This window comes from Vulpes lagopus, chromosome 19, assembly GCF_018345385.1.
Source record: "Vulpes lagopus strain Blue_001 chromosome 19, ASM1834538v1, whole genome shotgun sequence".
Lineage (NCBI taxonomy): Eukaryota > Metazoa > Chordata > Mammalia > Carnivora > Canidae > Vulpes > Vulpes lagopus.
In genome coordinates, this window is record NC_054842.1 from 22188595 (window position 1) to 22215751 (window position 27157).

Below are 27157 nucleotides of genomic sequence, written 5' to 3' on the forward strand. Positions count from 1 at the left end.
TAGATGACAGAGCAGAATAAGAGGCTGTGATTGAAGATGTTCTGGATCACAGACCTTTATTGTACTTTGATTTTTTTTAAAGCTTACTTTATTTGGGTCTTTCATCTGTGAAAAAAATTAGTGTATGCTGTACTCTTCTTTGATTGAAGTATTTGAACTTTTATGAACACACATTTTTTTTTCCCATCTCAAGAAGTACTTTTTCTTTCTGGTAGCACTCCAGCTGTGAGGCTAACTTCTGTTAGTTTTCACATAAATCTCCCTGATCTAAACTAGGGTTTTTCTCTCTGCTTTTGGCAATATTTATTACAGCCTTCTATATTCTTAAATATTTTACATCCAAGAACCTGAAAGGTGAAATGTTAATAGACTTTAACCACTTGGAACAGGAATGTTTAAATCTGGCAAATTCACTGATTACTTAGGTTGCTACTATTCCTAATATTTTATTTCTAATAAGAAGCCCAGAAAGTTTGTAGACTTTTTTTTTAAGATTTTATTTATTTTTTCATGAGAGACAGAGAATGAGAGAGAAAGGCAGAGACACAGGCAGAGGGAGAAGCAGGCTCCCTGCACGGGGAGCTAGACATGGGACTTGATCCCAGGTCCCCAGGATCAGGCCCCGGGTTGAAGGCGGCGCTAAACCACTGAGGCACCTGGGCTGCCCAAGTTTATAGACTTTTATTCCATATTTTAACACAGTAAAATGAATAGCAACTCCCAAATATTACCTCAGCTTTTTAATCTTTAAGATTAAAAAGATCTTAGTTTTTAGTGAGGAGAAGAAATCTGGATCATTTATTCATCTTGTGCCATAAACTATGATAATAACTGGATATACATTGCTGTAAAATGAGATAAAGTACATGACTTCATAAACAACTATCTAGTAGAGGAAACAGATACTTAACCAGTAAACATGTAAATGAGAATGTGATTACAAATTATGATAAATACTATAAAGGAAAGAATAGACTCCATGAGAAAGTAACATGATGTACCAAGTTAGACTGATTACCTCACAGAATAGGGCTAGTTATAGTGAGGGAATTTAGTATTGGTAAAAAAGTTTCTCTATATAGACCAGTGCTGACATATCCAAAAAAAAAAAAAAAACCTCAATTGAGATTTTACAAAGCTTGAGCATTTTTAACCTCATTATGCTAAATGATTATCAAAATAAGCCTTTTTATGTAGTCCCTATCAAAATACCAACTTTATTTTTTACATAACTAGAAGAATCCTCAAATGTGTATGGAACCACATAAGACCCTTTTAGCCACAGCAATCTTGAGGAAGAGCAAAGCTGATATACTAGATTTCAAGATATACTAAAAAGCTACAAAGACTATACTTTCAGGGATCATTTCTATAGTTTGTTACTAAAAAGCTACAGTAATCAAAATGCTATGGTACTGGCACTAAATAAATAAATAAACAAATAAACAAATAAACATATAGAACAATGGAATGGGATAGAGAGCCCAGAAATAAACCTGGACTTATATAGTCAATTAATCTATGACAAAGGGAAAGACAGTCTCTTCAATAAATGGTGCTGGCTGAATGGGACATTCTACATTGGAAAGAATAGGACTGGATCACCTTCTAACACCATACACAAAAATAAATGAAATATAGATTAAAGATCTAAATATGAGACCTGAAACCACAAAACTCCTAGAAGAAAACATAGGCAGTAATTTCTTTGACATTGACTGAGGAAACATTTTTTCAGATATCTCTTTGAATTCAAGGAAAACAAAAGCAAAAATAAACTATTAAGATTACACCAAAATAAAAAGCTTTTGCACAGTTAAAGAAACTATCAACAAAACAATAAAGCAACCTACTGAATGAGAGAAAATGTTTGTAAATGACATATCCAATTAGGGTTAATATCCAAAGTATATAAAGAACTTATACAACTCACCATGGAAAAAAAACAAAAAACAAATAGTTTGATTAGGCAGTGGACAGAGGACCCAAATAGATATTTTTCCAAAGAAGACATACAGATGGCCAACATACACATGAAAATATATCCATCACTAACAGTAAGTGAAATGCGGATCAGAAGAAGCACAATGAGACGTCACCATACAGCTGGCAGAATGGCTGGACTCAAAAAGATAAGAAGTAACAAGTGTTGGTAAAGATATTGAGAAAAAGAAACCCTACTACACTGTTGGTAGAAATGCAAATTGGTGCAACTACTGTGGAAAAAAGTATGGCGGTTCCTCAAAAAATTGAAAACAGAATTACTGGGTGATTTTGTAATTCCACTCTTGGGTGGGAGTACCTAAAGTATATGAAACACTAAATCAAAAAGACTAATGTACTCCTGTGTTTATTGCTGCATTATTTACAATAACCAAGGTATGGAAGCAATCCAAGAGTCTGTCAAGAGATGAATGTATAAAGTAGAAGTGATGAGTATGTATATGTGAATTAGAGATAGATGAATACCATATGATTTCATTTATATGTGGAATTTAATAAACAAAACAAATGAACAAAGAAAAAAGAGACAAATGACAAAAAAAAAAAAAGAAAAACAGATTCTTAAATACAGAGAATAAATTGATGATTGCCAGAGGATAGGTAGAAGAGGAATTGGGTGAAATAAAGGGGATTAAGAATACACTTACTGTGATAGTCACTGAGTAATGTATAGAAAAGTTGAATCATTAGATTGTGTACCTGAAATTAATATAACACTGTATGTTAATACTGCAATTTAAAAAAGTATACAGCCGTTTTGCAAGTTGCTCAAAAATTACGTTCATCTTCTCTCTGCTAATTCTTTGCCACCTTACCTGCATTTTTTTTTTTTTTTTTTTGGTGAAGATTCTTCTCACCTGGTGATGTGAGTGAAACAACATTCTTTTAGTTATCCATGCTTGAAGCTCTGGAATTATCTTAGATCTCTTTATCTTTTTCTCCCTTTCTCATCTACATATTCAAATTATTTATAAAATTTGTATCTACTTTAGTGAATTACTTGACTTCATGTCCATGTCTTGGTTTCCTCATCGTATGGGGATAACAACTAATCCTATGGTTATTTTGAGGAATAAATGAGTTAATAAAGCACTTAGAGCAATTATTGTTGCTTAGTAAGTGCTAGTAAGTGTTTGTTATATAAAATAAGTGATCAGTAGGGTTTTTTTTGATATGATGTTCTTTTTAAAAAAATTAAATATTTTTATTTAATTATTCATGAGAAACAAAAACAGAGAGAGAGGCAGAGACAAAGGCAGAGGGAGAAGTAGCCTTCTAGCAAGGAGCCTGATGTGTGATGCGATCCCTGACCTGGGATCACGTCCTGAGCCCAAGGCAGACGCTCAACCACTGAGCTACCCAGGCATCCCAAACCACTCAGGCATCCCTGACATGATGTTCTTCTGCAGACTTATAAGGCATGCATAGCACTAAAAATTGCACTAAAAATTAACTCGTTAATGACTAATGTCAACAGTGTATTCTTTTCATGATCAGAGGACACATACTCTTTCACTGTCTTCTGCTGTACAATTTGTTACTAGATAATTGCACTTTTAACTGGAAAAATATCTAAAAAGGATACTTTTAGACAAATCAGGTAAATTAATGGTGGTGTTCTTTTAAGAAGCATCCTTAATAATGACAATACAATTAAGAGTAAAACAGTGCGCCCAACACCACAGGACAGTGTGGTAAAAACAATTTTTGCTCAACTTTCATTCATATCATTTAAGCTATAGCTAATATATATGTACAGTCAGTCTATGTTTAGGTAGAGGTCAGAATTATTCAGTAGTTAAGAAAATGGTGGATCGATGTGTTAGAAAACAAATTAACTATATTTAACAGATTTGTTTACTCAATTGCTTGCAAAACAAGTTCATCTGTTAGTACAGTCAAACTGCCAGCCAAAGCAGCCTTCCTCGAGGCTAAAGTTGTTTAATCATCCCTTAGCTGGAGGAATTTGATCCCAAAATCTGAATTCCTTTATTGTATCACTGGGATTCCCTCATGCCGTGTTCTCAATCTGTCTCCAATTTTTGATCATTAATATATTTAAGTGTCTTTATGATGTAGTCAATAAAGAGTTTGCCTTATAAGTTAAAGCTACATGTACTTTTTCTATATTTAATTGGAAGAAGGAATCATCTGGTAAAAAGCCAAGATCTTTACCTGCTGTTGGATATTTAAAAGATAATTTATGACAAATCTCAGAATAAATAATTGATGATAAGTGGTAGTAATTTAAAAAGGGGCAACATAAATTTCCTTGGGACTCAGATAATCTATTAACAGTAATTTCTCTTTTTATTTGGAGGAAATATATAGATCATAGAGCACATTTCAACCAAATAAAGCTCCTAGTGTTCCAGGTTTTATAGACTTTCCCTCTAAATATATTCTCATCCAAAAAGAGAAATATAATCAACGATAGATCTTTTCAGTTGATTTCCAGAGTACGATTCAACAAAACCAGTAAAACTTGCTTCTTAGAGCTAAGGAGAAATAGAGGATATATTGAATATTGTTTTTTTTTCTTGTCTGGAAAACACAGATTTCTTTCGTACTGAAGACCAATTTTCAAAATTTTCATTTTCCAATACTTTTTCTGCCCAAATTAGTTTTATTAGCAATGAATTACTGTGTAAATAATAGTAACTAATTAACCGAAAGCCAACTATGCACTAGTCAACTTTGCTAAGAACCTTATATATGTTACCTCATTCAAAATTCCTGGCAATACTATGATCTAAATGGAATGAAGATTACCTTGGTTTAGACTTGGGGAAACAGAAGCTAAGTGTTTTAATGCTATAAGAGACCAGGACATATGAAAGTTGTTCAGATTTTGATATTTGTCGGACTCTTTAAATTTATTTGGAATTATTTTGACTTTTTCAAGATTTAATCTATATGAAGATTCAATGGTAGAGTCATATTAAGATAGGACTCATTCATCAATATTTGTCATGGTGTACAGAAATTAATAAAGGTTCTCCTCCTTATCCCAAATAAAAAATATGTGTTACATTTTTGTTTTCTGTCTCAGTGCTAAATACCAGTAGATTAAGCCCAGTAATACAAAATAGATAAAGCAGTTTTGATCCTAAGATACTAAAATTATAGCTATGAAGCATTGTTTTTTTGTAAAGGAGTAAAAATTCTGTGTATTAATAACATCTTCTTTGATTACTATCATTAATCTCATTATATAGTTATAAACCAACTCACAGTTACATGATTTCAAATGTGCTATGAATTAAGCCATGCATGTTAAATAGCAAAATCTGGAGAAAGTCGCATAAATTCTTTTTGGAAATAGAGAAAAGAAGCTGTGATGATCCTTTTCAGTACTTTACTTTAGGTCACAGATCCAGAGGAGATTAAGATATGGAAGGAAGGAGGGGAAAAAACAACATAAAATATTCTTCGGAAATGAGGAATTGTTCCAATCATATTTTATTGGTCTTTAAATATATAAGTCCCCAAGTCAAGGCAAGTATCAATATTGCAAAGCCACGCCAGTAGCACATGGGGAAATGGTACACAGGAATCAGTTCACAGCTACCAAATCCAGCGAGTTTCCCTCCATTTCCCTTGGGTTCAGAATGTCGATGTCTCCTTAAGGAAAATCTGGTTTGGAAAAAAGCTGTGTATCTGCTGTAGCCCTGTGACCTTCTGTCTCTATTGACAGTTTCAGTAACTACTTTGAGATAAGCTCAGGTAACAATCCATACACAATTATTATTATCATAGATAATATAAAATAACATCCTCACCATGGCATTGAAAAGGAACAAGCATGGTTGTACAATTGTTTTATATGCTGCTTTACACTGTGACATTTTCTAGTGCAGATATGACTTAGATGTGGCTACCTTTTTAGAAGTTGTTCACCTATTTGAGAAAGCAAAAAGTCAAGAAATAAGGTGGAGTGGCTTTCTGTTCCAGCATGTGTATTTTCAAGCTACTTAACTTTCTCAAGAAGAGTAATCCTGACTCCAGCTCAATTGACTGTTAAAGCTTATGGCTCCCCACCTAATCAGCCACACAGAATAACTGCTCTCTAGATACTTGTCAAGGATTATAACGTCAAACGCACTGCTATTCAATATTTAATCAAGAGCTGGGTAGAGAGATATAATACTTATAGCAGATAGCCTGAAGGAGATGCTGCCCATCGCTTAAATGTAAAAAAAAAAAAAAAAAAAACTGTCTCTGTTTCAAGCCAGAGTGCTGTATCATGTACTGAAAACTTGCTTTCACTAATTTCATTTTCACATTTTTTTTTCCATAGGCATAGATGTAGGAAAATTAACCAAGGCAGCTAATTATGGTATTTACTGTTCAAACTATGGTGTTCAAACTATTTTTTCCTATATCACAAATGGCTTTTTTAGCTTTTATTTGCCTTGATCAACTCACATGTTTTTAGCAGCTTTGTTGAAGTATAATTCACATACCATAAAATTCACTCATTTAAGTATACAATCCAGTGATGTTTAGCAGATTTATAGACTTGTGCAAACATCTCCACAATGTAGCTTAAACATTTTCATCATCCTAAAAATATTTCCCATGTCTGTTGCTGTCAAGCCCTGCCCTCATTCCCAGCCCAGGGTAACCACTAGTTTGTGTTCTTTCTCCATAGATTTTCACAAAAATGACATTATATGATGTGTGTGCCTATGCAGCTGGCATGTTTCAATAGTATAGTAATTCGGGGGTTCATCCATGTTGTAGCATGTCTATTATTGCTAAATCATATTCCATTGTATGGGTAAAACAAAAAATATTGTATTCACCTATTCACCAATTGATGGAAATGTTGGATCATTTCAACTTTTGGTTATTATAAATAATACTATAATGTATATTTATATACACACCTTTGTGTGGACATAATGTTTTTCATTTCTATTAGCTAGGTACCTAGGAATGGAATTTCTGGGTCATCTAATAAGTTTATCTTTAACTTTTTACGCTGCCAAATTATTTTCTAAAGTGACTATATCATTTTACATTCCCACTAGCTGTGTATGAAGGTTCTTGTGTCTCTACAATTTCCGCAACACTTGTTACTGTCTGTCATTTTGATTATAGCTGTTCTATTGACTGAAAAATCATATCTCATTGTAGTTTTAATTCATTTTCCCTAATTACTAATTATGTTGAGTATTCTTCATGTACTTATTAATTAGCAGTTTGTATATCTTTTGATATTCAGATCACTTATCCATTTTTAAAAATTGGGTTGTCTTTTATAATTGAGTTGTAAAAGTTCCCTATATGTTCTAGACACAAGTCCTTTACCAAATATGATTTGTGTATATTTTCTCCCCTTCTGTGGCTTGGCTTTTCATTGTCTTAATTTGTTTTTTTAAAGCACAATTTTTTTTTTAAATTTTGACAAAATCAAAATTATAATATTGTAATGGATTGTGATTCTGGTATCATATCTGAAAAATCTTTTCCTAACCAAAAGTTCTAAAGATTTTCTTCTATATTTTTTCCATGTATTTTATGGTTTACCTCTAACATTTAGGCCTATGATAATTTTTGTGTTTTTGGTATGTGTGTAATGGTAGGAGGCATTGGTTGGAAATTATGTTTTGCATGTGGATATCTGATTTTCCTAACACAATTTGTTGAAAAAGGTTATTCTTTACTGGTCTGAATTGCCTTGGCATCACTACCAAAAATCATTTGACTCTAAATATAAGGATTAATTTCTGGTCTCAGTTCTGTCCTTTGCCTCTCTTTATGCCAGCTTCGCGCAGTCTGTAGTGACAAAGCTAATCTCAAGTATTCCTGTAGCAGTTTTCAGGCCCTAATATTCATGTCCATTGTGCATTCTCTGGGAAAGAATATGGGTATGGAAAAATAGTTCCCAAACTTCTGTCACCAAGCCCCCTATCCCCCACCATACCACTTTATTTAATTCTCAAGAACTTTTTTTTTGAGATGTAATTTACATATGATCAATTAAATGAGTCTAAAATACACACTTTAGTAGATATTAGCAGATGCCTATATTCATGTAGCCCATGGTGGTAGCAAGATATAAAATATTCATTCTAGGAAGGCAAGCAGATTCTTAGGGTTATTTTATTTGTGATATGGTAAGCATAATGGCCCTAGAGTTAGGTAAAATTCTGGTCCAAATCTGGCTCTGTAGAGTATCTCATAATCTCCAAGAGAATAATAATCCTCTCAACAATCATTGTCTGATCATTTCCAGCACTATATTAGGTAAGGTGGTGGTAGTTGTCCTTGGTTTTTAGGTAACCAGTATTTTACCAAAACTAGGAATCATAGGACCTAAGGACTTTGGGCTGATACCATGACATTTAAAAAGATATGAGGGATCATTGTAGCATCTTCAGTGAATCTTACTTCTGTGCTTTATATAGTTTAGTTGAGGACTTCAAGTGATCCTTATAAAAGAATGCCACGCTATCAAACATTTAAGGCATCTGGAATCACAGAGTACCCATAATTGTAGGATTGAATAATAAACAATGCAATCAGACTGACTTTTGATAATAGTACATTCTTTCTGATGGACCAAAATGCACACTAAGGACTATCTGTTAAGAAATGAAACCTAATTTCTTTTACTTTTTTACCATGGAAAATATATATAAGAACATAGAGAGACCTTATATTTATGTATTGTGTTATATAGAGGGCTAACAATGTTTCCCTAGATTAATTATTGAATAGTTCTTTATTTTTAGCACTCATCAACCTAAGTGTATTTCTGGGCTCTCCATTCTGTTCCACAACTATTAATCTATCTTATATTAATACCAATACCACATACTCTAAATTACTGTAACTTTAAAAATAACTCTTGTTATCTGATAGGGCAAGTCTTTACATTTTGTTCATCATCAAAATTGCCTGAGCTACTCTTTGTCCTTTTCTCTTCCATACAATTTTACCATCATTTTCTTAAATACTGTAATATACATTTTGAGTTTTAGATCAGAATTGCATTAAATGTATATTTTAATTTTGAGGGAAATATTGATTAGGACATAGATTGCCCTTTGTTTATTTGGGTCCTTGTGGATGCCTTTCAGTATTGTTTTCTCTAAAAAGATCCTATGCAGTTTTGGCTACAGCTTTTTTATAGCACCTTGTATTTAAGTTGCCATGTGGTGCTATCTTGCTTTTCTAACTTAATTTTCTGTTGTTATATAGGAATATAATTTATTTTTGTATTGACCATAAATCTAGCTACACAGATGAATATTTCTATTATTTTTAATCATTTATTCTTATGGTATTCTGGAGTACATTGACAGGCAATAATATTTGTGGTTTTTTTTCTTTTGCAAACCTTTAGGCTTTTAAAGTTATTAGTGTCACTATTGTTATTGCACATAGCTGGGATTTCCATGTTGACTACAAGTAGTGGTGGTGGGGAATATTTGTCTCATTCTTGATTTAAAGGTAATGTTTCAGGCAGCCCTGGTGGTTCAGCGGTTTGGAGCTGCCTGCGGCCTGGGGTGTGATTCATGGGATCGAGTCCCACGTCAGGCTTCCTGTATGAGGCCTGCTTCTCCCTCTGCCTGTGTCTCTGCCTCTCTCTCCCTCTCTCTCTGTGTGTCTCTATGAATAAATAAACAAAATCTTAAAAAAAAATAAGGGTAATGTTTCCCCATTAAATCTAATGATACCTCAATATTATCTTCAATGATTATATTCATGTCTAGCTCATAGTTGAATTTTGATAAATATTTATGAATGAATGAGCCTGAAGTTGGTTATGGTTCTTAGGAAGTATAATACTTTATTTTTAATGATTTCTATTTCTGAGGAGTTTCTTTGTCTCTTTTGGGGATTTGATAATAAGATAACCAAAATGACTCCTTCACAGATTTTATGATTACCTAAAAGCCTGTTCTCTCGTATTTTCTCTAGTCTCACACTTACCAGCATCCACTCCCTCTGTCACAAGCAAGTGGCAATAACATCTTTCTTACTCTGGGCATGTACACAAAGTGAGACTATAAAGGAAAGGACATTTAAAAAGTTAACAAGATCATATGTTAAGTTTCCAAACTTATCTTTGACCAATATTTTTTTTACATTATATAGATTAAAATTTAAAAAGTAACTGTAAGAGAAATAAAATTGTTTGGGGGTATAGGTTGTATTTTCATTTTGAATATTTGAATTTTATGTTGAACGAACATATACTGAAAACACAGTGGGCTACTTACCAAATAACAACTTTGAGTAGATATTATTAGATAAAAGCTGAATTTTCTAATTTTCCAGTTACTTCATGCTCAGCCTAGAAAATTTAGAAAGAACAAATAATAAAACCATTGTAACATAATATAATCTATAAAAATGATAACGAGCTATTTTTGACTTTTTGGTGTATTTTTCTCGGGCTTTTCTCTATATGTAAGATTATTAAGCAGCGACACTTTGGTCTACTATTTAGTATTCTTCTAAATCAATATGGTATTTTTAATTGCTATATATTACTATATAGAATAGAGGTTGACAAACTATGGTCTGTAGTCTTAATCTGTTTTTGTTTTTGTTTTGCACAGCCCACAAGCAAAATAAATGATCCTAATACTTTAAAAGAGTTGAAATATCATAATAATAATAATAATAATAATAATATAATATTTTATGACCTGAAAATTATTTGAAGTTTAAAATTGAGTTCCTATAGATAAAGTTTTATTAGAACACAGCCACATTAATTTGTTTATGCATTGTCTATGACTGTTTTCCCACTACAATGGCAGAGTGGAGAAGTTCCTATCATAAACTGATTCTCAAAGACTAAAACATTCATTATCTTGCCATTTACAGAGAAACTTTCCAACTGCTGATTTAGGTTCACTATAATTTATATAACCATCCCTATTTTGTTAAGTAGCAGCTTGGTTACTGTTTTTAATTATTCACAGGTGACCATGTCATGAACTTTCTGATGGTACAAGCCCCTTAGGGTCCAGTAACCCACAAGGCTGTAATTTCATTTTTTCATAAGTGGTGGCAATGTTAGTAATGAATGTAATTTACACTTGGTGTTTACTATGCACCTGAGTTTATGCTGAACTCTTGATATACATATGCCATTTAACCCTCTCATCAAATCCATAGGTTATGTACAGTCATAATTTCCATTTTACATATTTTACCACTGGTTTAGGTGGAACTAATTTGACCCACATTACCTGACCAGTAAATAGAAGAGGACCTACCAGATGGTCACCTCCAGACACTAGGTTTGTACTTTTTGAAATGCATTATAGTTATTATTGTCTGTGTATGCAGCTATAAGGTCAACCTCTTTGATACTAGGCAATAATGTATATTACATCTTTGAACTCCTAGTGCCAGCCTTGGTTCCTAATAAATGGTTGGCTATAGTAATGCTGAATAATAAATGAATGGAGACTGAATGCTGACATTATTCTCCAACATCCTCTAAATCCCTTGGCAATTTTACAATAACACTATCAAAGACAAGATATGAGGGACAACTATTCAAACAAATGTTATTAGAGAAGACCATGTTCCTGATACTATTTAATGTATTATGAAACCATCTGATAGCAAGGAAGAGATTTTAAATTAAGGCTGTCTTTATTTAATAGGAGTAGGAAGGATTTGAATATTTCCTCTTAGATGTTAGGATCTAGGGCAAGCATTTGAAATAACCTTGGAGCTAATAAATAACAAAGGCTGAACCTGAAGACAAAGACATTGATTAATATCACAAAATCTCCCTGTCAAGAGTCATATCAAACTGGCAATTTAACTTCAAAATTATAGAATGTTATTGGAATAAGGAGGAAGATAGAGAAAATGTCAAAAGAAAAGAATAGTTTTTCTTAAACCATAGACCATGTAATCACCATATGTTGTGATTTCACTTTTCTTATCAGATATGCTTATCACTATAACTATGGACATTAGTGTCAAAAGGACAATTATAAATGTTTCACATACATCCTCCAGTTTGAGGAATAAAAATATTATATTATTCAAGGAAACCGCTTACAATTTTCTGAAATTCAAAGAAGGCAATTTTAGAATTACAAACCCCACTGAAAAAGTCACTGATTGTGCTTGCTGCATTCTCAAATAAAAGAACCAGAACAGTAACAACAATCATAATAATGGCTTCTTCCAATACCCAAATATCAATGAATAAGAGACTGGGTAGATAAATTGTAATTAGACCTTTCCAGTAATTTAGTATGAATTAATTGAAATTGGTTTTGTAGAGAATGTTTAACTATATTTGAAGAGTACTCAAATTAAAAATAAAGTTACAAAGCAGTATAAATGCTATACTGGAAAATTTATGCCAAAGAATATATATGGCTAACCATATACAAGCAAACTATCAGTGGTTAAAATAGTTACTTTGGGTATAGGAATATATGTAATTTTTGTTCTTTATGCTTATTCTCTAAGTTTTATAATAGATGCTATTTGTATAAATGTAAATGCATAATTTAAAATATGCATCAGGAGTGTCTGAGTGGCTCAGTGGGTTAAGTACCTGACTTGGTTTTAGGTCAAGTCATGATCTCAACGTCCTTGTATCAAACCCCATGTTGGGTCCAAGTTCAGCACAGAATATGCTTGTCCCTTTTCCCTCCTCCTCTCCTCTGCTCATACATGTCTGCTCGCTTTTCCCCTCTCACTCAGGTAAATAAATGAAATATTTTTTTTAAATGTGCATCAGAAGCAGCCAAGTATAGAATCAACCCAGCAGAAAAATAATAATCTGGAAAATCTACTTGAGGAACTAACAAAAATATAAAAAATAAGATTCAAATACAAAAAAAGTGTACACAGTATTTGTTACTTAAGTTGATAATATTTATCCAGAAAAACTACATTACTTTCCAAATATTTTAGCTTTCTGTACTACTTTGTTATAAATCTCCAGTTCTGTTACCTTCAGGAAGTAGAACAGAGCCTACAGAGTTTTACCTTTTGATAGATATTAAGCCTTGATGTGGTGTAACATACCTTCAATATTCATGGCCAATTAGAAAGAGAAATCATTTCTGATATTAAAATGAGAAGTTTAAAATCTATCTATTTAAAACAAAATCTAGTATATACCTGGTTGTTATTGGTAATCCTTTTTAGTTTTAAGCTAGAATTTTTGGAACCAGTTGAGCTTTTAAGTTGCCATTGGCCAGAGTAATGAGCACCATTTCCATGGTAGTCTCAGCAAGAAAACCTCATTTCTGATTAACCTCTTAATGTGCATGTTGAAATTCATACACTAGGGACAAAAATCTTCCAACTAGCCCTCTGTTTGCTCTGAGTCCCATTAAAAGTATGAGGTGTGAATAGTATCTTTGCCTTCTGCTGACTTTCTATATAAGCCCTTAACTTCCAACTTACATCTGATGTTCTACCTTCTTAAAACTCTGTTCAACTGACCCCTTTGTTATTTGGGGATATATATATACTTTTGTTTCTCTTATTTTCATTTTTCCCTTTATAGTGGGGAGTGGGAGAATATTTTCACATTTCTTAAATGAACTAGTTGCTTTACTGTAACCACTACTATACATCATCAATACAGACAGCATTTAGAGAGAAACTCATTCATTTTACCTGATAACAGAAAAATACTAGTTAAAACAAGAACATTAAAAGCTGAAAATTAAAGAGATACACCTACATTAAAAAGAAGCATGAGAGCTTTTCTAAAGTTACACAATGCTGTTAGATGTTTGTGCTTACAACTCTATTTGCATTGTCTTGAACTAGCAAATACCTGCAATAATAATACCAATCTTTAAAAAGGAAAAATAACCTCCACCCAAGGTGCCTTTTGGGAAATGGAAAGTAGTGTCAGCAGTTCTGTAGTGTGTTGAATTTTAATCAACTATAAACCCTTTCTCTGAGATTCTGAAAGTATTTATCTTATTCCCAGATAACCACAGCACTGTCAAGGCATAGCACCCACGGTCTCTGGGTAGTAGGAAAAAATATGCCATATAAATGGAATGATAGGGAAGTATGCAGAGTGTTAAATAACATACAAATCTTTTTTGTTGTATTTTTACTAATTCTTAAAATAATTATCACATTCTGGCTTTCTATTGAATATGATTGTGGTGACTTACACTAACCAGGTCTCTTAACTTCTCCCCATATTGGTGGTCTGTACACACATACTACTTTTTTTTTGAACTGGGAATTTTTTTCGCCATTAGATATGTATGTCTTTTAATGTCCAAAGTTATCTGTGTTAAACATCAGGGCAATTTTTCACATAGTTATTGTTAGATTTTATCTGAACTCCAAATAAGACTAAGACTTTATCTTTCAGAATTTCAATTTTTCAATACAACTGAAACAAAGGGTATTTAAGATATTTTAAATAAAGCCTTTTTTTGTTTTAAAAATGCTATATGTTCATAATTTTATATTCCACTTTTAGCAGCAATGCAGTGTTTATTTTTATTGTAACTTCCAATACAATGAAATGATGCAACATAAATAGATGCTTTTCATCATAATCTTCTGTTTCTAGAAATATTCATAATTTAAATAATTATGTATCTTGAGTTCATGCCAATTAAGTTTGTTCATCTAGGGACTGAATTTTAATGAAATATTTGAATGAGTTTTCATTGATATGATCTTTTGGCAGGACACAATCAAATGAGAAAAGGTTTAATCTCATATTTTCATTTCTTCAATATTTGAAAAAGACAGATAAGACACCCCTCTAAAACCAAAAAAAAAAAAAAAAGTCAAATAGAAGTACTGAACAGAAGATGGGCTAGAGACTGAATAGTTTAAGTACATTCGAAGATCATTTACTTACTAACACTTGAAGTCAATATGATTTATCTCAAAAATATAATAGGAAGTGTTAACCCACTCTCTTCAAGAAAATTAAGAAACACAGTGGACAGGTTTTGTCATGCTTGAATTAGTGGGCTAGTTTTAGAGAACCTGTCCACTAAAATTCTGGAGATGACTTCATTAAAAAAAAAAAAAGAAGACAGAGAAAGGAAGGAGGAAAGGACAGAAGGGAAGAAGGAAGAGTGATTTAAAATTCTTCCAGTGTTAACTGTAGGCTACATGTATAGGCTACATGTATCTCCCTGTGAATGGACAAAGCACAGTTCCCTGGAGGAAGAGGATTTTATTAACTAAATGCCTAACAGCTGCCTCACAAGCATGAGCCTGGATAAACCAAACAAGCTGCAAATCTGTGCACCCTGCATGAAAGGCCACATAATACAAGCTGATTACTTTAGGGCCTGCATTAATGTGGCTGTGAATAAAAATAACCAACCGACAAATCTTTGCCTAATTTTAACAACTACTGATGAGGAAATCTAAACAGATGGGATCATTATGAGGTATGGGTTTATGATGAATTAGCATTGTGATCAAAGCCTGGGAGGATGGCCTTTGGAGTATAGTGAGTGGTAAAGGAGGTGGAATTACTAATCCTCACCAAGTAAGAGTTTTAATCTCCCTTTAAAAGGCCAGACATTTGATAATTTTATTCCAAATTGACAGAAACATAATAACCTCTGTAAGAACAGAAGGAAGAGAACAAGTCCTTTGATTTAATAAAGTTTAGTTTAATGAAGACAAGGCTTCTGATGTAGAAGCTTTCCAAAGATAAACAAAATAAACAAGTTCATATGAGTACCTGTTTGTTGAAATCCATCTTTTCTATTGGAATATTAAAAACCATCACTTTAAGGATGGTAATAGTCCCTGAAATATAATAGTCATTTGTCAAATGCTTTTCTGTGAATTAGCAATACAAAACTCAGAAATTCATGTAGGTAGTCTTCTAACATCAGGTTTAGGAAGTGGAATGTGCTGAATTTTTCTGTTAATCATTATTTCCTACAAAAGATACATAACCTGAGGAAATAGTTTTTAGGAGGAAGATACAGTATAAGACTTATTCTGTAGGTTTAGGTGTGACAGTTATAACCAGGACACATTGCAACACTGCATGCATGCTCACTCTCCTCTCTCCCATATTCCTTTCCCCATGCACCTACCTCAGGTGGTCATCAGGATTCATTCTCCTGGTGAGAAGGTAGCACATTACTCACATTTGAAGGAACATTGCCTCTCTAGCCAGAAGATTCAATTTGGTTCAATCATTCTTTCACAGTACTTTCCCAGAACCCTTATCCAGAGTCATTATCCACTGGTTCACAAAAGTGAGAACCCAATCCAGAAAGTGAACAATTTACTCTTTTCTTATCATCATTGCAATTCTGTTTCCACTCTTCCCAAACCCCAGTAAGGTTGTGAGTATTATTTCAAGTTCTTAGATGTGGAAGCCAAAATAGTTTAAGATTTTTCTTTGTATTCTTGGTAGGGAGCCAAAAGCTATTTCAGAGAAGTGTTCGAGAGTAAAATGGCAAATAATAGAATAGGAATGCCTATTCATCTTATTAACAGCATTTCTGTAGAGGCCCAAGTGCAGTAAATGCATTATCTGAATATTGTAGAATATAATTTAATACTTGGATTTTCTCCTTATTTAAGTTCCAGAAGGGTGGTGGAAGTTGTAATGATTGCCAATTCCTACTGATGCACAGTTAGATATCGGTATCTGACTTGCACGAATAGAGAACAATCCACTGGATAGCTTTGAATGGCACACCACCCTAGATCAAAGCATGACAGTTTGTTTAGTTTCCTCAACACATGTTCAGTTTTATCTACACCAGAAAGAAAAACACCTTACCATTTATCATGAAGACGGTAAAAGATATTCATATCTTACCTCTCTAGATACTGTAAGAGATATCATAAAAATGACTGTCAATAAAAAAATCGTCCACTAAAAACATCTGTTTATGAAGTAAAACTAAATTTATTAAACCTACAGCAGCAAAGGAGTACACTACCTAAAGTTAATAATGTCTCAGAATAGGAAATGAGGGCAGGGCCTTTAACCAGTGTTAGGGACTGGACTGGATAATTTTAAGACAGGTCTTACAAGGTAGAGAAATGGTTGAGATAGCAGAATTTATGACATAATTGTTTTGAATTGGTGTGAATAGCAAACAATCTTGAAGTGAGTCTTAATAAGCAACTCAGGGGATCCCTGGGTGGCTCAGTGGTTTAGTGCCTGCCTTCGGCCCAGGTGGTGATCCTGGAGTCCTGGGATCGAGTCCCACATCGGGCTCCCTGCATGGAGCCTCCTTCTCCCTTTGCCTGTGTCTCTGCCTCTCTCTCTCTGTGTGTGTCTCTCATGAATAAATAAATAAAATCTTTTAAAAAAAGCAACCCATTAGCCTTGGTAAATAAGCTTTTTAGTTAGTTCACAGTCTTAGATTCCAAAAACAAATATTTCTTAGTGCAAGAAAGTAGGTTAATTTACTTTAGTCTGAGTATTGTTTAACAATGAGATAGAACCTTATTTTAGTTTCAGTTCTCACTAATTTCATTTTCAATATTCTAAATCCTCTGAAGTTCACTTTTAGTTTGACATATTGATTAATGTCTATTTTACTATCTTTTATGACTACTGAGAAACTAAAGTAATCAAGTAAGTTTTTAGAAATCCATCTTATAAAATATAATTCCCTCTAACCTTCAAGTGATTTCCAGGTATGATAAATACCTACGTAGACATATAAATCCTTCATATCTCTTCAATTTTAATAAAATAATTTGTTGGCAGATAATTAAATAGGGAAATTATTTAATAGCCTTTAATAGCAACACAAATTGTGCAATACTGAAAATAGATCTAAAATGTTCTTACCACACACACAAAGTGATTATGTGATGTGATGGATGTGTAAACTCACCCTTTTGTTATCATTTCATAGTATATGCTTGTATCAAATCATTATTTCATATACCCTACTTAACTTACACAATACTGTATGTCAGTTATATCAAAAAGCTGAAAAAATAAAACTCATTTAAAATGTCAGAAAAAATATATACAGCTTCTGTAATGTAGCTCTTATTTTTCAATAAGAATGTTAGAGTATGTTGAGTGTTTCAAATTTGTCATGTTGAATGAGTTTGAGTGTCATCTTAGATCTTGTGATTCTCAAATAACTTTATGAATTGCATATTAGGAATATGGCCATATTACAAATACAAACCTTAAGAAATTATGTAACTTGCCTAGAGTCACATAGCTCATAGATGGCAAAGCAACAACATGAATTCAGGTCACCAGCCTCCTTAGAGCGTGGTCTTGTCACGGTGGGCATATGGTCACTATGAAATCAGTGATCTACAAAGCACTTTATATTTTCTTTCACTTAGAGTCTTAACAATAAGCTTTACTAATATTTCTTACAACATGAATTAAATATAAAAATGAAAGCCAATGAGATATTATAAAATCCTTTTTAGTTTGTTTAGAAATAACAATTCTACATTTTTTAACTACCCCCAAATATTTGCAGTTTTAGGAGTCATAGGCATTTACAAATTTATTTTGAGTTTTAGAAGTTCTAATATTATATATGAGATTGCTAAATTACATGATTTTGAAAACACACAGATCTTCTTTCTCCTCATAAGCATCCTCTCTAGCACATAGCACACATGCAAACAAATACACATTTCAGGATAGCCCAGGTAGGTGGCTCAGTGGTTTAGCGCCGCTTTTGGCCCAGGGTGTGATCCTGGAGACCTGGGATTGAGTCCCACATTGGGCTCCCTGCAGGGAGCCTGCTTCTCCCTCTGCCTGTGTCTCTGCCTCTCTCTTTCTCTCTGTGTCTCTGTCTCTCATGTATAAATAAATAAAATCTTTAAAAAAATACACATTTCATTCTCAGGAATTTTAGAAAACACCATATTGTTTTTCAAATATGAATTAAAGAGCATTGTGTTTCTTTTTTACTTCAAACAAATGTGTGTAAAAACTTAGTCATCAAATATGATGAAATTCTACAACTAAATTTAATTTTAAAGCCAACTGACTCTATATTTTGAAATTATGAGTCATTTATTTTGTTCCTCAAATGCCATCATTTTATTTTCAGGGAATTTATGCAGTGTTATTTACATTGTCTCTTGCTTCCTCCATAAAAAGCTTTCTCTCCTCCCCCTCCCTGGCCTACATCACATTCTGTATTTCCACATTCGTATTTTGACCTATCAGTCATATCTGTTCATTCTCACATGAATATTATTATACATGAGATGCAACGATTATGAGTTTCTGTTTCTGGATTGCTGGTTGGACTTTTCAAAGACTTTTAATTCATTGTACTGGAGCAGTTATTTTTAAGTGAAAATTTTAATAATTTCCTGAAAGTAGTAAATTCCATTTTTTTACTATTTGCGTTTTAGAAGCAAGCAAAAGAGGCAATATTTAAAAGAGCTTAAAATAAGTGCAAAAGCCCTCCACATTTTGACATTTTAAAAGGTTGTTCATTGAGCTGAGAAATTTCAAGATTATCATTTTAGAAGCTTTTTGTAAGCCACTGTCTCTCCCCTGTTTTAGAGATCTGGAAACTTCATTGAACATATGGAATCTACATGATAAACACATGGAACAGATATAATGCCTAGCGAATGTTATCATTTCCAACAACAATGAACTAAATGGCTGAATGAAGCCCTAGAGTCACATAGCTATTAGGTGGCAGAGTAATCGCACTAGTGGAATGAAGTAGGGCAATAATAGTTTAGGAAAAAGAAAGACAAGTGCTAATTTGTGTATATTTGTGTTTGGGCATGTGTGTTAAATATGTCTAGCCCATAGCTAGTTAGATCTATACACACTTTGAAATGCAGCAGTTAGCTAAATAGTTACTGAAAAGCAGTTTATACTTTTTCTTTAGCCACCTTTAGTTGCATGTTAACTGGCAAAGTCACACAAGCAATTTGATATAAGTTCTTATCCCATACAATAACAATGATACATTGTTCATAAAGATAGGCTTGCAATACTTTACAGTTTATAAGAATTTTGTCATACATATTCCCATTTTTCTTTTGGATGGTATAGTCTCTTTAAGTAGTCCCATTTTTTCATTCAAGAAAACTATAATCTATTGAATGCAAGTAACTTTTTGAAAGCATTCTCAGAATTAGATGTCTGGAATTTGTCTTTCTACTCCATAGCCAGTTCTCTTTCTCCCTACCACACCTGTGCTATTCTTGCTGTATTTATCCATGAGAAATGGGATAATGATTTTGGTGCATTTCACTCAGAGCTTTAAACTGGAGATTCTAAGGGTGAAATAGAATTTGTCCATCTATTAGACTTCTCTCTTTCCAAATTTGACTTTGGAGCTCAATGTTTGCTATATTTAGAGATAAAATGATTGTTACAAAGATTTTATTACCAATAATGATTCCCATCTGCACATAAGCCAAGAGGACAAGCTTTTCTAATGTTATTATCAGTGATGTTTGGTTCCTTTTCATTTCCACCTGACATAATGGAAAATGCAATGTCGCCAAATTCTCAGAATATCAGAGTTATTTTGTGTTGTTAAACTAAATACATGCTGCATAAATAAAAAAAAATGAGGGGGGTGGTTGTGTTTTATGCAGTGACAGAGTTTTGTCAAGTGGTTCCAAAATAGAATATGATTGCTTCCATATGCAGTCCATATTATATTCCGACAAACTTACATCTCATAGGACATGGCCATTCTGTAGGAAGAGAAGTTATTTAAAGAAATGGAACATCTGTGTTTTCAACACTTGAGCTATCAGTGAACGATTAACTCTTTGTTTAGCCACTGAGACCTTTAGAGAAAAAGCAATTTAAGTATTGGAAACTGTATTCTGCTTTGTTTTACCATATTTTTAAAAATACTAATTTAAGGTTTCTGTAACCTTTTCACATAAGCTAAAAAAAACTTGTGGCTTTACACCATGCTAAACAGAGCTAGCCCATGGCTATAAATAATTCTCCCATTCTGTAGTCACACAACCTTTTTGAACAGCTGCAATTGTCATAACATTGACACGTGGGTGTGCATATCCATAATTTGCAAGTTTCTCAGGCAAAGATTTTTTAAGGGCTAAACCGATCCCTCACACTGTTAATAACCAGCATACTAAGGGCTATTGAGTCGAGATGAACATGGATTTGAGAATTTTGCCCGTGCTCTTTCCTTTTCCTGGCATTCCTCCTGATGGTCCACAGTCTGGCCAGATCTGCTAAATTCTACAAATCCTGATTTACAGGTTATAACCTTTGTGAAGACCTTCCTCACACCTGTGGGTAGTTAATCCTTCATTCTGCTCCTGCAGCACTGTGCCCTGCCTCCGTTTGAGAACTCAGCCTCTATAATGTTTCCAATTGGTCTTCCCCTCTGCTGGTGAATTCTTTACAAACTGGAATCCTCAGCATTTATCCTCAAATGTTGCTACACACAGTAGGTATCCAAAATTGTTTCTTAGAATAAACGAATGATATATAGTATAACACCATTCTTAGTAGAAAAGACCTCTGTTTCTCAGTATCATTCAGGCTCTTTCCTATGTCAAATGCCGCTTTGCCTCCTACAATTTCGTTTTTCTTTTCCTTATAATTCTTAATTCACCCTTCTAATTTTTAATTCATCCCCCTGTGTATTGGTTTCATCCTTATTCCTGTGTCTGAGAGTCCTTGTTTTTATAAAACATATTAAGAAAGTAAACAACTTTCCCCCTGCTTTCTACCAGTGATGTTTTAAACATACTTTTTCCTCTTTATCAGATATATACTGGTCTTGGTTCCTTAAATGTTTCACCCTTTCACAAACCCCTTGTGGTTTTCATTTCCACGGTTTGCTTATCCTTTCATGAGTAAAGATCTTTCTGGGCCTGTTGTTTCCACCAGGCAAGTTCATTGACCACACCCCAGTTGGCCTCCCTCATCCTATGCTGGGGTCCTATTGGTATTCCCATCACAGAGCTTAAGCTTGAGGCCACAGTGATGTGTACAATTTGCAGCAATGTTTTCTGTTATTGAGGATAATAGCCCTTTCTTATATTTCATTGGTCAAACCTTATAAAACATTGACAGTACTGAATGTTGGTGAGAGTGTGAGAGTGTACTTCCAGAAGAATAACTGGAAAAACTTTGTGAAGAGTCATGTGTATCAGAAGGTCCCAGAGTATGTATCCCTCTGAACTGATTCCATTGGTAGGAATTTTCCTAACCTGACTAATGTACATTTATGATCAAAATGTCCACTGCAATGCTGTTTATAACAGTGAAAAAAATGGACACTATCTGAATTCCAGCCAGAGGAATTATTCACATAAACATTGGTCATCTATACAATGAAATGTAGCTAGACTATTTAAAAGGATACATATTGACATGGAAATGGATTTTATTATAAGAAAAAAAGATTTTAAGGTGTAATAAATGCCATTTTCATAATAAGAATTAATATTTTGTATTATAGAGGTGAAAGTATTGTTATATACCACAATATTAGTATTGTTTATCTCTAAATGGCAAAATTCATCCATGCTACTTTTTATCCTGTTTTAAATATACATTTATATAGTTAAATATTTAAATATCTAATATGTAAATGTAAATTAAATATAAATATAATTGTATTGTATAAATATTTTATATATGTACTTATATATTTGAATTTATGTATTCTAACATATACTTCAAATATATTTATGTAATGTGTTATATAAACATTTAAATATTTACTATTTAAACATATATATTTAGTATATATTTAAATGCTACTAAAATGAGCTTTATTATATATCTAATGAAAAAAAAAACTAAGCTTAAGAGACCATTGAGTTGCCGATGGAGGAAGTATGAGTTCTGATAAACATTCTTGATGAGCAAGTGGAAAATGTATTTTCAAATGGTCTAATATGAAGGGCCACATTAGCATCACTAGAGATTGATATCAACATGGATCCTGGGTACATGCAGTATGTGTGGCTGTACTCTAAAAAGCATGATGACATTATTAGCTCTCAAGCAGTGGGGAAAGGGGCAGGGAAGAATGCCAGAATCAGTACAAAGCTCAAGGTAACCTGCCAATGGGTTCTGAAGGGCATAAAGGCTGAAGACTGAAGACTGGAAATGCAGGAACCTGGGGTGTGTCCTCTGATCACACACATTCTCTCAGCTGTTCATACCAGTGGCAGCTGAGGGACAGACTAGTGTATTAGATAGACAAGGACCTGGGATGTGAGAACAATGATAGCATCCAGAAGCCAAATACCTGGGAATAACTTTTAAATAGCCTGAGTCCCTGGCCAAAACTGTGGTTTGGAAGCTATGGCTAGGCATAAGGATAGAGTGGCCCTGGTCCATGGGTATGTGAAAGGAGCCCAGAGACATCAAAGAGAGCATATTGGGTGAAGACAAGGTCAAATACAAAATCATAGGTAAGGGAAGGAAGCAGAGGTAGGAATTGGATCCATGGTGAAAATTCTACAGTCTGTGTTCTTCAGGTCACAGGTGGGAGGTGAAGGCCAGGTGGTCCCTGAGGTGATCCTTTATTCAGGATATGGAGTGAACATGAAGCTGAGGACTCAGTAATGACATTTAAACATATCAATTATAATACAAGATAGCTACTTTAAAAATGGATGAGTCAAATGATGTGAAGGAAATAACTGTTTTTAGGGAAACACTAATAACCTTGCAAAAGAAATTTGGCTGAATTTTAAAAGATGAATAGGAGCTAAGCATGTGGTAATGCAGTTCTTTCCAAATAGAAGGAACTGCATCCTTTATATAGGGCTTGCACCACTTTTAAGATATTTCTTTGTAGGTTTTTCTCCCAAGTGTCCATGATTCATAAAACTTCCAGTTACATGGCTAAGCCCTTTTAACATTTTCTTAAAGAAAAAAAAGAAAGAAAACAGCAATTAACAGTTTTCATTTAGCATCTTGATCTCTTGTTAAAATATAATTCTCAAAAAGCAAAATCATGATTGGCAGGCAAATATAAAGTGAATATGTGGAATCTTTTCTTCCATTTAACTTGTTAATCAGACAAAAAGAAAGTTGTTCTCACCAATCCAGAGAGCATTTGAAAAATTGTCTATGAACCATTAATAAATAAATATTAGGGTAAGATGACTGAGTTCTATTGAAAAAAATTGGTAAATATTCAGAAGGCAAAAAATTTGGATGTTTTTAGAAAAGAATTTTACTCCTCTATCAGACAAAAATAATTAAAGAAGTAAACAAGTAACTTGACTAGGTTTGGAATTGGTAATCAATTGTTAACAATAGTTCAGCCTTAAACCGAGTGTATTCTTAAACCTTAAATGACTATTGCTCCTGAATGACACTGAAATGATGGGCTATTTGCACATTATGTCCAAGTGTTAGATAATCTTTTTGAGGCTCTAGACTTCTATCATTTGTTTTCTTTGCTATATTTTTTATTCTCCGAACTGAAGGGTTTAGTTTTCCTTGGGCAAATCCATTATACTATCAGCAGTTCTTAGGTTGAAAAGTGTGCCCCGGTTTGAAATTGAGAAAGATTGCCTGGTGCTACCAAGTTAAAGTTTATGAATAAATACAACCTTGGATAGAATTTAGCCTTATGTGATAAGAGAAAGCACCTGCTGCTATCTCTGAATATTAATCTCTAAAATATTAATCACAGCTTGGCTTAAACATGCAAAGTAACAGCTGTGTGAAATTGTTTTTGTGCCTTTTCCTGTACAAAAGTAAAATAATCAAGACAGGTTTAGTTGCTTTTGTATTTTATGTTAAAATACAGGCTACCATTGGACTCTAAGAGGGTATTGATGACCATTTTTGTTCCCTTATAAATCCAAGATTCTATAATGTCATAATTTCTAAAACATATGATTATTTCCACCAAAGTCAAAGATTATTCAGTTACTTCCAATGAAAAATATTTTAATCTGTTATAGATCTTTCTCGTTAAATATTAGTGAGATGAATCATAGCTTAATTTCTTTTTTATTTTTCCCTTGCCAATAATATTCTTTTTCTTTCTAATATTTTCCTGACAACTTTAAGTTCTAGAACATTTCTCGTATCAAATCCAGTCTTTTGAAATAGGTATATTTAGAGTATCTCATTGAGTAAACTAAAAAATTTCCTCATTTCCTCATCAGCACCATCCTTTCTCCAAATCTAGTATAACAACAGAAAAGTGATAAAAAGAGAGATTTTCTGGTTAGTAAAAATAGAGCTTCTAATCCAGTGTGATTTACACAGTTCTATGTCATAGAGCTTTGTCTGGTCTAGCCTGTTCATTTTACAGTAGCAAAAATAGACATAGATCCAGAAAGATATGGTTTTGTCAAGGTGACACAATCAAAAGTGGTTTCTAGGATATGTGTTGCCTCTCAGTATCTACAATGTTACATATTTAGGAAATTAGCCTTCCTGATTATATTTCTTAGATATATTTTCAATAATCCCAGAGAAGTATGCTTTTATTTTTTTGAAACAAGAATAAGATGTGTTCTTCATAGTTAATATACATACAAGCTTGAGCTTTACCAGGTTTAATGATGAGTTACGTGCATACATGAGGGTACAAACCTTTAGAAATCTGCTGAGAATTCTGACACATTCTATGGTTAGTTTGAAAGAAAGAAGCAAATTTGAGAGTCTCATAGTGAATGACTAGTTTTGTCTTAGTAAGATAAGGTTCCCAATAGATCTTTAATTGTCATCTCCAGTTTTTCACAAGGAAGTTCTTTTGCTCATGACTGCAACAGTCTTAAATGCTATATTTAATCTTTATTAGTGTGCACCCAGAAATGACTTCACGGTTTCTATTGCTTTTGCCAGAGAGGCATGTGTTCATGGTCAGCATGGACAGCTGTCATTTTTTTAAATCAACTTTATTGAGGTATAATTTCCATACAATGAAAAGCACCCATCTTAAATGTATGGGTCAATGAATTTTGACAAATGTTTACACCGGTGTAACTACCATCACAATCAAAATACAGAACAATTCCATCAACCTATAAAGTTCTGCGACAGCCATCAATTTTGATTTTCACAGAATGCTTACTTAGACACTTGGCCTTTTGCCTGTCTCAGATAGTGCTGTTAATCCAGCCTTGCAGACTCGGAGGATCTTTTTAAAATAGAGCACAGGTGTGAATGTGACACAATAGAGCTTGGGTACTATTTTAAATGACTGAATCATTGCATCAAATATTGTATTTTGCTCTTGGCAATAGTTCTTTTTTGAAGTAAGCCTTCTCACATACACATCTAATTCTGTGATACTGTGTTTGAAATAAGAGGAAATGCCTTCCCAAATCCTTTTAATGATCAGTTTCTGCCCTGAGGCTAAAAAGCTTATGCATATTACTAGTTATTAAAACTGGTTATCCCTTTTTAGAAAGATGACTGGGTGGTTTGGTTTATCTGGTCTCAAGACCTCATGTCGTGGGTGACAGGTGCAATCATTTTATAGGTGTGGGGTTGCAGAGCTAGCACTGCAAATGTTGTTTACTTAAAATCACCATGACAGAAACTAAGTTACCCTTCCTTTGGGCTGATGATGAAGTTTGGGTGGTGATCACAAAGACTGAAGTAACAGGCTTGTATTGATGAGCTAGTTAAAGGACAAAGACCATCTTAATTATACAAAAATAAAGCAGCTAGTTATTCCTATGAAACAATTGTGCCACAAATCTTTTAAAAATTCCATTTTCTTTGAGACACATTTGACTTGCTTCCTAGAAAATGGAATTAAAATATTAAACACAAATAATAAATCAAGAAAAATAACTTTCACTGATGTCATTCTGTTGGTTATTGGAAAATCTTCATGGGGGCACCTGGATGGCTCAGTGGTTGGACATCTGCCTTTGGCTCAGGTCATGATCCCAGGGTCCTGGGATCAAGTCTTGCCCAAGGCTCCCCGTGGGGAGTCTGCTTCTCCTCTGCCTATGTCTCTGCCTCTCTCTGTGTGTCTCTCATGAATAAATAAATTTTTTAAAAAAGGAAAAGCTTCATTAAGTGCTACTCCCAAACTCCATTAATTCCTGCTTCCTTTCTTTTTATTTTTCAATTTTTTTCATTGAAGACAACCTTATCCTATAAAAAGAGGAAGGAACAGAACATAAAGTCAGATAACCTGATCTATTCCCATCAAATATTAAGCTATTACGTGTTGACTGATCAATAGTTTAAGACCTCTCTGAGTCATTGAGGCCT

The 27157-nt window shown here is 33.4% G+C and overlaps 1 protein-coding gene and 1 pseudogene across 2 annotated transcripts in view; both read left to right on the plus strand.

The window, feature by feature from the left end:
• ZNF385D (zinc finger protein 385D) overlaps window positions 1–27157 on the plus strand; it is an 877499-nt gene that overhangs the window by 389719 nt on the left and 460623 nt on the right. The window contains exon 1 of one of the 2 annotated variants that reach the window (XM_041733687.1): window positions 21357–21390. The exons of the other annotated variant lie outside the window; for it this stretch is intronic. Coding sequence (XP_041589621.1) covers window positions 21372–21390 — 19 coding nt within the window. The 5' untranslated portion in view covers window positions 21357–21371. Of the gene's footprint in view, window positions 1–21356; window positions 21391–27157 lie in introns of those variants that run through there. 2 annotated transcript variants of the gene reach the window in all.
• LOC121479161 lies at window positions 1345–1421 on the plus strand (annotated as a pseudogene).